The 13,183-nt window shown below is 60.9% G+C and overlaps 1 protein-coding gene across 1 annotated transcript; it reads right to left on the reverse strand.

Moving 5' to 3' along the window:
* Positions 1-1,797: 1,797 nt before the first annotated feature.
* Positions 1,798-9,689, reverse strand: XYLT2 (xylosyltransferase 2). Its single transcript, XM_026046846.1, has 11 exons — positions 9,675-9,689; positions 7,316-7,859; positions 6,749-6,924; positions 6,446-6,648; positions 5,898-5,978; positions 5,424-5,640; positions 4,880-5,056; positions 3,886-4,142; positions 3,578-3,773; positions 2,799-3,132; positions 1,798-2,362 (listed from the first exon to the last, which is right to left on the reverse strand). The coding sequence occupies exons 1-11, from the start codon at positions 9,687-9,689 to the stop codon at positions 2,040-2,042; spliced, it is 2,523 nt and encodes an 840-aa protein (XP_025902631.1). The 3' UTR covers positions 1,798-2,039.
* Between the last annotated feature and the right edge of the window lie 3,494 nt (positions 9,690-13,183).

A 13,183-nucleotide genomic window follows, 5' to 3' on the forward strand; every position in this document is an offset into this window, starting at 1 on the left:
GGCGGGGGGTGGGGGCGGCGCCGCGCGCGCCCCGCCGCAGCGACAGGTGCCCGCTAATTGGTTAATTAATTAATTAATTAACGCGCGCGCCAAGCGCCGCCACCCGCCCAGGCGGCGCCGCGGGGCGACGGCGCTTAGGATCCCTCTGCCCCCCTCCACCGGGGCCCCCGGGCGGCTCAAAGGCGCTTAATCCACCCACAGAGCCGGGCTCCCCACCGGGCTAGGACAAAACACGGGTAAAAACCCGCTTTTTGTCACTGCCAGTGTCGCAACACCCCCGCCCCCGGGACACCCAGCCCCCTCCCGCCAACCCGGCACCCCGTTCAGCCCCCGAGGGCACCAAGCGCCCGGGGTGACCCCTGGCCCGGCAGCCGCAGAGCCGCGGCCCCCCTTGGCCTCCCCGCGCGGCAAAGAGGCACGGAGCGCACGGGGGAGCAGCTCTATTTGTGCTGGGGAGGGGGCACAGCCAAGGCAGCAGCGTTACAGGGTGCTTCGGACACAGGTCGGGCCCCCAGCCCCGCGCCGCAGCCCGCCGCGCTCCGTCCCCGCCGCCTTGTTCCGTCCCTTGTTCCACGCTGCCGCCTCCAGCACCGCCGTCCTCGCGCCGCAGACTGGGAGCACAAACGCCGAGGTGGCCCGAGGTCAGCCAGGAGATGCCCAAGAGGACACAGGCCCTTGGGATACCCGCAGTGGGAATGCGGGGGGCCCTGAGCAGGCAGCTCCAGGCTCTCTGGCCGTAGCAGGGCCTGCAAGGTCCATCCCAACGTCCCCAGAGCCACAAGCGAGCCTGTGCACAGCAACACGGCACATGAAATGTCTTCCGGGGTGGAGGAAGCAAACTCTGACTTCTCCCTATGGAAAAGGAAGGTGCACGGAGCCCCAAGGCTGGGGATGGTGGCTGGAGGCGGCATCCGTTCCCTCCAGAAGAGACGGGGAGCAGAAACAGCGGAGAAGGGACAGAGCTGGTTGGACATCACCTCACGTTAGACCCCGCCAGAGCAGCTGTCCGAGAGGGGAACCAGCGTCTCCATCACAGCAAGGAAGGAGCCACGCGGGTGGCCCTTTGGCACGGGGGTGTCTCAGGGCTCGGCTCCCATTCCAGTGAAGACGGAGGATGCAGAGGCTTCGTGATGAACTCTGGTGCCGAAGGAAGAGATGCCTCCCCAAAACATGGCCGTGGCACAAGCAGCACCGGCAGCTCCAAACTTTTGGCACGGTTGGGCAGCTGCCCCCGAGGCAGCAACCTGGGGCAGCTGGGTGCGATTCCCTCATCGGGAAACAGGGAAACAGCAAAACAATAATAACAATAATAAAAAAAAACAAAAGAGAACAGAAGCCTAAATGACCCAGCACCCTGTCCTGTAGCTGCAGGACACCCAAGAGAACAAGTTATGTTACAGTCTGAGGGGAGACGGAGACGCACGGGCTTCCCGGCCAAGGCGGGGGTCTCGTCTCTATTGCACTTTGCGTCATATATATTTCTATATTTATAAAAATACAAACTAAGGGGCTGGGGTGGAGGGGATGAGATGCAGGCCCTGGGCCGGCAGCAGCCCCGTGCGTGGGGCAGGCGCTGCCCCGTGCGGCTCCCGCCTGTCCCCGGGCACCCGGAGCCACTGCTGGGCCTGGCCCTGCGGAGACGGAGCCAGGGGCTGCGCAGGGTGCGGACAGCTCCCTGCCGGCCGCCCTTTTCCCTGTCCGCTGCCCCTTCCCGTGGCTCCAAGGCCGGGAGCGATGAATGCACCGCTCACGCCAGCCCCCACTGCAATGGGCCCCGCCACTGCCACCCGCACGCTCTGCTCTGGCAGCAAGCGCCTGTTCCTGGCAAGGTGGGCAAGGTCCCAGTCTCACACCCCCCTCTCATCCTCAAAAATACCCCCAGGAGGTGGTTTACCCTGTCACGGAGGTTCCCACGCTCTCCCCGAGGGACTACGGAGCAAATCTCCCACGGTGACGCAGTCCAGGGAACCCCAAATCCGTCACCACGTCGGTGACGGCAGCTGCTCCTCGCTGCCAACGCCGCTGCCCGGCTGCTCCTGCTACCTCAGCCGCCCGTCGGCTTTGACGGGCCCCAGTTCCGATTTGGGGTCTGGGGAGAGCGAGCTCCACGAGGTTTTCCCGCAGGTTTCCAGGGCAGAGCAGCTGGAGGGGCCGCTCGCACACACGTCCGCCACGGACCAGAAGGAGCCGACGGCGCCGTCCGCCCAGTCGTCCAGCGCCCTGCCCGTCAGCTGCGCCCTCCGCGCCGCCTCCTTCTCCGCCTCGGCCGCGTGCGGCAAGTTCAGGATGCCCCCCAGGCCCTGGAAGCTCTGCTCCATGTACTCGTTGCGGGGGGGGCCGCCGTGCAGCCAGCTGCTGTCGTCTGTGCAGGACGGGAGAGAGGGCAGGTCAGCGCGGAGGGACTGTCCTGGGGGGTCAGCACCCGTCCTGCACCCAGCCCTCCCGCAGCCTGGAGCAGGGATGCTGCCGTCCCGTGCAGGGAGAAGGGATCTCATTGACCTGCCAAGGACGGCCAAGGACGGCCAAGGTCTAGGATGGCCAAGGTCTAGGACGGCCAAGGACGGCCAAGGTCTAGGACGGCCAAGGTCTAGGACGGCCAAGGTCTAGGACGGCCAAGGATGGCCAAGGGGCCATCTGCAGCTACCCACTGGCCTAGTTTGAGGGCTTGTGTTGGCAAGGGGACACCACGGGCAAGGGGACACCACGGGCAAGGGGACACCACGGGCAAGGGAGGCTCCAGTTTGCTCCTCAGCAGCAGCCCAGGGAAGCCCCAGCCCCAACCCCAAGAGCATCCTCACCCTTCCTGAGAGGCTGCTTGCGGTTGAAGGTCTGTGGCACCACCAGGAATTGGCTCTCCCCCAGCAGCTCCCAGAACTGGAGCAGGCGGATGGTCCAGATGCCGGGGCGCAGGGGCCGGTTGAGGGGAGGTTTGTACTGGGTGAACTCGGCCTCGGCGTCCACCGTGATGTCGTAGGAAGTGGCGATGACGTACGTGGGGTCAATCCACACCACGGTGGCTGTCAGGTTGGGCCCCCGCGACCACTTCTGCATGGCCACTGGCTCGTCAAAGGGCCCCATCAGGCCTCCGAAGTTGCGGAAGAGCCTTTCCTTGGGATCCCACTCTGTGCCCACCTGCAAGGACAGGAGGTGCATAGCAGTGGGACACTGGGACAGGAGATGTCACCACATCTGCTGTTGTGTTTCACTCTGCAGAGCTGGGGAGGTCTGGACTCTCATCCCAGTGCAATCCACACCACCCCTTGCTGTTCTCCAGCCTGCCCACCAGGACCAGTCCAGCTGTGCGCAGCATCTAACCACAGGCACTGGGCACCAACAGCCCCAGCGCTCCCTCGAGATCCATTCAGGCTTCTTCCCCACCAACTAACTCCATATCCCATGCTCTAACATCTTCCTGAATGTAGAAATCAGAGATAAAGCCCTGGACAGAGGTTTGTCCTCAGGCATAATGGAAGGACCACATCTCTGTCCCTCTCGAGTAAGGGAGAGGAGGAAGGGCAGGGTGGTCTGGAGAAGCAGGGCAGGAAAGCGGATGTTGAGCAGAGCTCTCCCCATTTACCTCAAGGTTTTGTAACCTATTTGTCTGTCCTCCATGATCTGCCAGCTTCAAAGCTCCCTGGGGCATCATCCACACCTCCAAGGACTCTGCTTGCCCAGTTGCCGAGTTTTGCACCTCCTGCATCACCAGGTAACCCTGGAAACGGTCGTCATAGAAATATAAGTGCACACTGGATGGGAAACCCTGGGGCTCAAATCTGGAGAGACAGAGAAGAGAGAGAGAAGTTGCACACACGACCCTCAGCATCCTCCAAGAGCAAGATGCAGGTGGCCCTCGGAGCTCGGATGGAGCTGCAGCGAATGTCCCACCTGCAGAGCTTTTCCGCCTTCGGCGCCGATGCGGCTTTGCGGAGCCCCAGCCTGGAGAAGGCCGTGTAGAAGGTCAGGGTGACGTCGCTGAGGCCGCTGAGGCCGTCGATGCGGTCATAGACGCTCTCCCAGTAGGCCTTGAGGGCCGGCGTGTTGGGCGGGTAGTTGCCGTAGAGGTGCGTGTCCAGGATCTCCAGCACCTCCTGGTTCACAGTCGACTCAAACTTGCGCGCAAAGAAGGTGGGTCTGGAGAGTTGCTGGAAAAGCAAACAGTGTTGGCTACTCCCGCCTCTGTGTGAAAGCCAGGGTGATACAGACTGCGGAAAAACAGTTATCCCTTGTGCCATCTGGTTCCTCTCCCTCCCACTGCCCCCAATTTGTGCTCAGAAGCAGCCAGGTGACATCCATCTCCTTAGCTGGAATCTATCTAATATCTAGATGGGTCTCCACTCTCCCAGAGCCTCTGCCGAGCACAGGCACCTGTAGAATCACAGCCCTGCTCTACATAAGCCCGAGACTGTAGTCACTGGTAAAGAAATTCTGCTACCTTTACTTTTTAGGATTGCATATATCTTTTCCCAAACCTGCCTTGTTCGGGCTATGCCTCTGCTCGCTACAGCACGGCTATAAAAGGAGAGTTCATCTCAAGGCATTTTGACTCTCCAGAGAGGACAGCTCTCCGAAGGGGTTCTACTGATAAGACATTTGCCCTAAGTAATTGGTTTGCAGGGAGAGAGGAAAGCAGGAGCGAAAGCCTGGGAAGGACAGCAATGCTGCAAGCAGGAGGCTGGTGCTGGGCAGGCTGCTCGGGACAATCCCAAACATTTGCAGAGCCCCAGCACAGCTGGACACAGTGCACACTGCATATGGTGCGCACAGCTGGCCAGATGTGCACACCAGCTGCCCTTGCACCCGGGGCACGTCTGCAAGGGAGCTCAGCGAGGGGAGACGGAGGAGGGGAGAAAGCAGGGGCACAAAGGAGGATCTTTTTCACCTGTAGCCGTAGGAAGTCCTGAGGTTTGAAGTCATTTGGGGAGCACCCGCACCAGTCGACTATGTGTTTATATTGGCACTTACAGCCCAGCTTTCGGTTCCAGTTGGTCACTCGGAGGTTGTTGTCGACCAGTGTCTCGCAGGCGTGACTGTTCTCCAGGACTGTGTGGAAGAAGGACTGTGCATGGCAGAGAACAGACATGAGGCCATGGGGATGGAGCCTGGGAGGCTAACGGAGCCCCCCCGGCCCTCACTCGCACAGCAACAGGGCATGTAAATAAACAGCCGAAAGGCTGCGGTAGATCCTAAGCGTAAATCCATCCTATAATGGATTGGATAACCCATAATGGAAGAGGCTTTGTACCCTGATTGGTGTTTATCCAGCCCAGAGGGGTGCCTGGAGCCAAAGCGGGCTGGATACAAACTGATCCTTGGCCCGTCTGCCCCACTTTCCCAGGCCTGGGCAAAGCAAAGGCACGAAGCCCAAACTGGTACATTCTGCCTTGCCCTTAGGGCATGGACGAAACGCCCCTGCACAGACCCACCTCGGCCGGCAGCAGCGTGTAGGTGTAGAACTGCCGCAGCTGGGACACCAGCTGGTCGTTGGTGTAGACCACGTACTCCACGAAGCTGCGCGTCAGCGAGAACCAGTCCGAGCCGCCGTCCACCACGATGCCCTCGGGGATGTGGCGCTCGCCCAGGCGCCACATGTGCGAGTCGCACTCGTGGAACAGGCGGTCCAGGCCCTGCTTCTTGATAAACCTGCGCGTGGGGAAAAGGGCTGAGTACGAGGGTCCTCCAGCAGCTGCAAGCAGGGCTAAGGGTGACACCCGTTCTGCTCAGACACGGCATGGATCTCCAACAGGGTAAAGCCAGTGGGGTGACACACGCGGCCTCACATCAGCACGATTGTGCTCCTGGCAACTGCAGCATCAACAGCCCCCTGCCCTGCTCTAGTTCTTCCCAGATATCCCCCCTTTCTGATCATCCAACTCAGCCTTGACCTCAGGCACAGTTACCTGGCGTTGTCTCTGCCATGAGACTTGAGGAAGTTCTTATCTCGGTATTTGGACAGGAACATCACCAGCTCTTCATTGGTTCTAAGATGCAAAAAAAGAAAGGGTTAATACTCCCTGAAGCAAAGGTTCAAGCTGCAACAGCCACCAAATATAAGGAACATAAAGCTGCTTCCTAGGCACTGACTCAAAACCTCACCCCATTGCTGAGCAGACTCAGATGTGGCCCCTCTGCTGTCTGGGGCCTGCTCGGTGTGAGCGGGGTGGTGCACGCCTGTGTGTTCACGTGTCCTTGCATGCGCCTTCACTCCGCAGCACCCAGACCACAGGAAAAAACAGCCTCCAAGGCACTGGCTGGGATCCTCAGCAGGGACGGGACCTCAGCAGGGACGGGACCCGCCAGCATCAGCAGCAGCACGTGGTGCCATTTCCACCCTCGGCCCTAAGCTCCCTGCTCCTCCTTACATCTCCCAGCAGCGTCGCTCCCAGGGCTGCTGCGGCACCAAGCAGCCCTGGCCCCTCCATCATCCCCCCTGAGGCTCCCCAATTACCTGGTGGGGTAATCGGTGGCACTCAGGTTGATGAAGAAGTCCCAGGGCCACTCGGCCAGCTCCAGCAGGTCCTTCATGCTACGTAGGTACATCTTCAGCAGGCTGGCGCCTCCCCAGATGGTGACCATGCGCCAGGGCGTCACGCGGATGTTGGGGTAGTGCTGGGCCAGCTCCAGTGCCTCCCGATGCAGGTAGTTGGAGCGCTGCCGGGGAACAAGACTCCGCATCAGCAGGGAGCTCAGTGGCACTCACGGCCCGTCTGGGTTAGTAAACGGGGCACTCTGGCCGCCCAGCCCTCCCTACCTTGTCCACGTGGATGTAGAAGAAGTGCTGCTCGTGGTACACGGCCTTGATGAGGCGCTTCAGCTGGCGAATGGCCCTGCCGTGCACGACCAGCATGTACACGATGCGCACGGGCCTGCTCGGGGGCGCCTGCTGCAGCCGGCTCTCGTCCCACTGGATCACGGGGCTGACCTTCCCTGCGCGGGGAGGGACGTGGCCGTGAGCGTCCCGATGCGCTCTGGATGGCCTGGGGCACCTGCCACGGCCCGGGACACCCAACAGCCCAGGACACCCGCCACGGCCTGGGACAAACCACATCACACCCAGTGCACGCGGGGCAGGGCGCGAGGCCCTTTGCGATCGCTTCCCTGATGACAGGGACACGTGGGAAGGCAGGGGGACATCCCCTCCAGCTCCGCAGAACAGGAGGCCGTAGGTGCGCCTGGCTCTGATGCCTGCAGCCAGCGCGGGGCTGGGTGACGTTCCCAGCACAGCTTTGACTGGATTACCAAGCCAGGGAACGGGCGACAGCCTGGGGCAGTTTATTCGCAAGGCTCTGGTGGCAGCAGGGTGCCCGTCGGGACTCACCTGAGAGCTGGCAGTGGCGGGGCACGGACTGCGGCATGAGGCTGCCGGCGCGGTGCAGACACACCACGTTGGCGATCTCCTGCTGGCACTGCTTGCTGCTGGCCCGCGCCAGCGCCGACAGCGCGTCCTTGCCCGTGATCTCGCACTTGGGGGTGAAGCCGTTGTCGGTGGGCTGCGGCGCGCCCTCCACGCTGCCCGTGTCCCCCTGCTGCAGGACGCCCGGCTGGCCGTCCCCGCGCCGCTCCGTCAGGTTCCTGCGGCTGGAGGAGTCGGGTGCGGGCGGCGGCCTCCGGCCCGCGCGGTGCCTCGCCGTCACGGCCCGCACCACCTTGGACACCAGCAGGCCGGCGCCGTCGGGCCGGGCCCGCCAGCGGCCGTGCTTGCGGCCCGCGCTGCCCCGGCGCCCCGCAGAGCTGTCCGAGTCCTTGGAGCCGTCGCTGCTCTCGAGCAACCTGGCTTTTTTCTGCCGCTCCTTCCCCAGATCCAGGCGGATGCAAAAGAGAGCACAGACAGCGTTAGCTTGGGCTCGCTCCCTAACCCATCCCTGCAGACACGTTCCTTAGGGCATGCCTGTTCCTGGCCAACCCTGGCTGTTCCCTGCCCGTGTTCTTGGCCACCAGGGAGCACTTGATGCCTGTGTCCCCGTGGATCAACACTCCTCTCCGCTATTCCCAAGGGAAACCAGGGCACGGCAACCTTGGCTGCTGTCTCCTTCACTGCAGCCAGTGTCCCTGAGAGGCACTGGGTAGGATCATGCCCAACCTGCCGGTGCTCCCTTCCCTGGATCCCCGGTCTGGAGCCGGCACTGTAGTCGCCAGCTTCTCTAGCCATCCCTTTCCCAAAGGCTCCCACGGAGCCAAGCCTGTGTGTAAGGGGAGCAGTTAATTACGCTGCATTACCTCTGCCAGGCTGGCTGATTAGCAGAAATGAGTTAGCCTTGGGGAGCGCGGAGTTGTTCTTGGACACAGGGAAGCCTGGATGGCAGGAAGGGGGAGGAAGGCGAGGGCCAGTGCAGCCCCTGGGCGCTGCAGGGTGGTTCTCAGGGACAGGACACGAGCCCTGTGGCCGCCACACTTGGAGCCTCCCCAACATTTGCCCAGGATGAAGCCGAGGTGCTGCCAAGCTGACGGCGCAGACAGGGCCACGGGACAGGCGGGATGCGCAGCAGCCGCCCCAGTTCCGGCCATGCCCTGCGGACACCCCGTGGTGACGGAGGCAGGGAACCCGCTCCCGGCACGCGGCTCGCGGCGGGCGCAGCTGCCGGCAAGGTCACGGGCAGCGGGAACGGCGCCGTGCACGGGCTGCGAAGCGTCTCGCGAGCTCTGCTGCACCCAGAGACACAAAGTGTCCCCGAGCCACCCGCGCCGGCCCAAAAGCCTCCGCACGGTCACCGGGAAGGGACCGAGCGGCTGCAGCGACCAGGGCGAGACGAGGCCTCCTGCGCACAGACGGTGTCACGGAGAGCCCGAGACAGGCCGCGAGCAGCTCATTAGTCACCGTGCAGGACCATCTGCTCACGGAGATATAAACCTGTTGTCTCTGCTCGGCATCTCGGAGCGGGACTGGCCAGCGGAGAGCAGCTCCCTGCGAGCAGAGGGGACGCGCCGGCCTCCTGCCGCGCGATGTCCCTGCTTCCTTACAGAGCTATCGGCCTCCCGGGAAGGAGCCTGTCCCCAGCCACAGCTCGCAGGGACACCCAGCTGCCCTTCTCCACAGGGAAAGGCATTGGAAAGTGCCAGCCTTTACAGTTAATGAACTCGACGGCTTCTAATTACTGCAGGGAAGCAGAGCTACCCCTCCAGCCGGCTCGGGCGGGAGCCGCTCCGGCCACGTTGCTCTGCTGTATTTAAGACTTGTGTGCAGGACTTCTGGCAGGATTCCTGGGAGAGGCGGCAGCTGCCAGGCCCCCCTTCTCCTGGAACGCGCCCACAGCTCAAGCACCTGCCAAGGTGCCTTCCGCAGCCCCGTGAGGCCACGGAGCTGCAGGGCAGGCCCTGATGCGCATCCTGTCCCCAACGCAGGTCCCATCAACGCGTCCCCAGGCTGCCTGACGTGTCACGCCTGAAATCCAGAGGGACAGGGCAATGTCCCCAGGCACCTTCCCTGCTCTCCTCCGGAATGACACTAGGAATTGTCTCTGACGCGTGTGAGCCCCATCTCTCCTTCTCTCCATCTTGCACATGGAACAGAGAGGGAAAATCCATCTAGGCCATCTTGGGGACACTGAGGATGTTCAAACACAAACCGGGAAACAAAAACGTCAGCGCAGAAAAAGAGGAAACTGTTGTGATGGGCAGAACTAACAGCACCTGGTGTCCTACAGCATCTTGTCCTGGGGATGGTTGACTTTGGTGCCTACCAAACAAATCCTCATCGTGCAACACCAATGTCAAACGTTCCCGGGTCACCAGAGGAATCCAGGCACTCAAGCTGCCATTAACTCAGGCTTAAGTATCACATTTAAAATGGACTCGGTGATATCCCCCTAAAACCAAGTTATTTGGGGAAGAACATTCAAATGAGAATGTTAACACCTCTGTGAGGCTGGAAGAAAAGTCTCCTTTGTAGGAAGCGTCTCTAGAGACTGCTGCACATGGACTGCTCCAACACACAGGCCCTCGGAGATGCCTTCTTGTACTTGGAAGGAGGAAGACAGGAGATGAAGAGGGAGAATAAAGATGTGACCAGGCTAAAACCCTTCTCCCAAGTGCAGATCCTCTCCTGCACCCACAAGGATATTCTGCAGTTTGCAGTTCCAGCCTGCACTGCTCAAGGAGCCCAGCGACCTGCACACCCAGACCCACCATGAACCTTGTGCTCCTTCAGGAGCAGCTGGTGCCACCATGACTGGTTCTGATCAACTCAGACCGAAGCACCCACAGCTCCCCCTTCATGTCATTACCCAGAGCTCGGAGTGTCTGCAAGAACGATGCAAATAAACACAGGAAGCTTGCAAAGGCCTAAATGGAGATGAGAGACTTCTCAAGCTTTTGATCAGGATAGAGACTATGTTGCTTAATCCTGGTGGAATCAAAATAGGCTTCTTCTTGGAGGCTTCTTCTAGCACAACTACTGCCATGCAGGAGAACCACAAAGCTTAGTGCTAACCTGGGTAGATGGCGACTGAGCCAACTTCTGTTCTGCACACCATAAAACATCTGCTTGGTTTAAAAAGAAAGAAAAAAGAGCCTTTAGGACCCTAACTCAACATCATCCACAAAAGCAATTAAGCCCAACGTGGGAGCAGAACAGGCAGCTCCAGGGCAGCCGTGTGCACGGGCTCAAAGGCCAAGGTGAGGAGCCATCCTGAACGTGCAGCCTGCAGAGAAGCCACACGATCCGAGCAGCACATCCTTGGGGAGGTGGCTCCCATGTGCTCGGGTCTCTCGTGGGTCAGGGTGCAGCTGCTGTGAGATGACTTTACAATGCGCTCACACGGAGGGCAAAGCCCAAAGTTCAGCAAATCCTCACTCAGCCCCTGCTAAGCTGGGAAGCAGGATGGTTCCGTAAAAACGGGAGCGCTTCTCCTATCAGCCAGACAGACACGCACACCACAGAGCTGTTTCCCAGCCTATCAGACCTGAAGATGGACATGACACGGATCACGCAGGCCCTGCTGAGATCAGTACTACCCTCCTTCCCTTGCTCCTTGCCCTTTGGAGCATCCTGGCCCTGCTCAGCTGGGGCACACGCTCCAGGGCCATGGAGCCCATCGCGACAGCATCTGGCCTGCTCTGCTCTTTGCTACGCTTCCTATAAGGAAAGAAGAGAAAATCAGCAGAATATAAGCAACTGACCTGGAAGAAAAGGGAGCCCAGCATCAAGAGAGGCCAGAGCAGTAGGCCACAGAGCAAGGTGAGTGCTGGGCGAGCCGGGCCCTGCAGAAGACCCAGCCCCACGTGCTCGTCCTGGGGGCTCACGCAGCTCCACGTGCCCCAAGGCATCGGGGGGACTCGAGGCAACTTTGTGCTCTCCTGAGCTGGTTGCAGCTGGTTTGTGGTGGGGATGAGCCTGCTTAGAACAGGGTCTACTAGCGGGAAGCAGCCGTTTTGGTCAAGCAATTAGGAGACTCCAAAATTTCCTATTCCAAGCCCACAAGGTTGAGTTCTCCTGGGAAAGTTCTCCTGCCATTAGCTTAAACAGAAATATCCTGGTGAATGGTGGCTTCTCCAGGTCTGGCCAAAATCAGCAGACGGGCACGGAAATGCAGACCTATGCTGTGGTTTAAGGAAAGGTTAACTGGGCTTTCCCTGCTTGCTAACGTCTCTGGGCTGTCTGTAAAGCTCAGGATGACTCTTGCCTCCTTTGAAGAAGCTAGATCATTCCCAAGTCCCAGAGAGGAGCAGGGCTGGTGGTGAAGCACCTTCAATGAGGTGGGACACTTCACAGCCAAACCTGTCAGCTGCCCAGGGACATGGGGAATAAGGCCAGGACTAGCACAGGATGAGGGGGCACGGGGAAGGTGTTAGAGAAAGGTGGGCAGAAGAGAAGGCAGCAACACCAGAGGTTGAGGTCCTGGGCTCTAACAGCCCGCGAGCGGTGCTGGACCGTGCGACGGGGCCAGCAGAGGCTGCAGAAGTCATTTGATCAAGGTCATGGCAAAGGAAGGGCAGAGCCGAGCGCTCCCGGCTCCCAGCTCTCCCTCTCCGATGATCTCAGGTGACTCCGCATCCTTGTCCTCGCTACATTTATTCCTGGTGCTTTTTTTGCTGCTCAGTATATGGCAGCAGCAGATGCGGGTGCAGAAGCTCAGTGCCTGTGCCAGCACCTAAGGGATTCAGTGACCCTGTGAGTGAGTGACCACCTTAGGAGACCATCTAAAGGGCTCCTTGCAAGGGGCCTCCAGATCCTGCTCGGACCTCTTTGCTTCACATGGAAACTTTCTAGCCCCAAGAAAAGACCTTCCACCTGCCAGAGCATCCTCAGCCTGCAGAGATGATGCAGAGAGACACCTCGCAAGAATGTGGGTGCTCTCCACGGCACTGGAGCTGGCGTGTCCTGCCCAAAGGGGGGCTTCTCCCAGTGCTCCAGGAGAAACGAGTCTCGGGCACTGTTTTGCCCAGCTGCAGGAGGCCTGGCTGCAGCCCGAGCAGCTCACAGCAATAACTGCACCCAAACGAGCAGCCCAGGAGCTTCGCCTGAAGGTGCAAGCACCGTGGTCCGGGGAGCCGGGTCCTCCTCAATGCCTGTTCTGCCCGTGACCTTGTGGAAATATGAAATATTTCCTCTATGAAATACCTGCACCGGCCCATGCCTCAGCTGCCCCAACTGTGCAAAAAATTAAAAAAAAATAAAAATAAAAATAAATAAAAAAGGGGGTGGTGGTGACTCCGTTTGCCTTAGCAAAGCACACTGATAGGGAGGACAGGGCGCAATGGCAGGCAGCCCCCCTACCCCTGCGCTTGTCGCGGGTGCCCCGGCCGGGCCGGGGTCTCCGTGCGCCCCCAGCACCCTCCAATCCGCAGGGTCTGGACACCCCTCAGCCTCACTTATCTCAACCTCTCGCAACGCTTCCCAACGCCCCCGGGAAGGCCGAGCCCCCCGGCTGGCCCCCACGCCCAGAGGGGCCCCGGCCGCGTCCCGGGGCACGACCCCCTCCCGCTGAGCCCCAAACTGGGGAGCAGGGCCCCCCCCGGCCCGAGGCCTCCCCCCTGCTGCAGCCACCGCGGCCACCCCAGCGCCGGTGCTGCCGGTGCCCATGGGGGGCTGCAGGACCCATCCCCGCAGCGGCGCAAGGCGCTCCCCCCCAGCCCCTCCCACGTCCTGGGGACCCCAGCACCCCCTCTGCACCCTCCTGGGGTCCCCCCCCCCGCGCACATCCCTAGGCCTCCTCCTCTGCCCCCAACTTATCAGCCCCCCCCGGCCCCT

Source organism: Nothoprocta perdicaria, unplaced genomic scaffold, assembly GCF_003342845.1.
Source record: "Nothoprocta perdicaria isolate Ctin4 unplaced genomic scaffold, notPer1 scaffold_46, whole genome shotgun sequence".
Classification (NCBI taxonomy): domain Eukaryota; kingdom Metazoa; phylum Chordata; class Aves; order Tinamiformes; family Tinamidae; genus Nothoprocta; species Nothoprocta perdicaria.

Coding starts and splice junctions, on each gene's coding strand:
- XYLT2 (XM_026046846.1), bottom strand. Junction 5,057..5,423: donor ACACGCTGCTGCCGGCCGAG/GTGGGTCTGTGC, acceptor TGCCATGCACAG/TCCTTCTTCCACACAGTCCT. Junction 4,143..4,879: donor AGGACTTCCTACGGCTACAG/GTGAAAAAGATC, acceptor TTGCTTTTCCAG/CAACTCTCCAGACCCACCTT.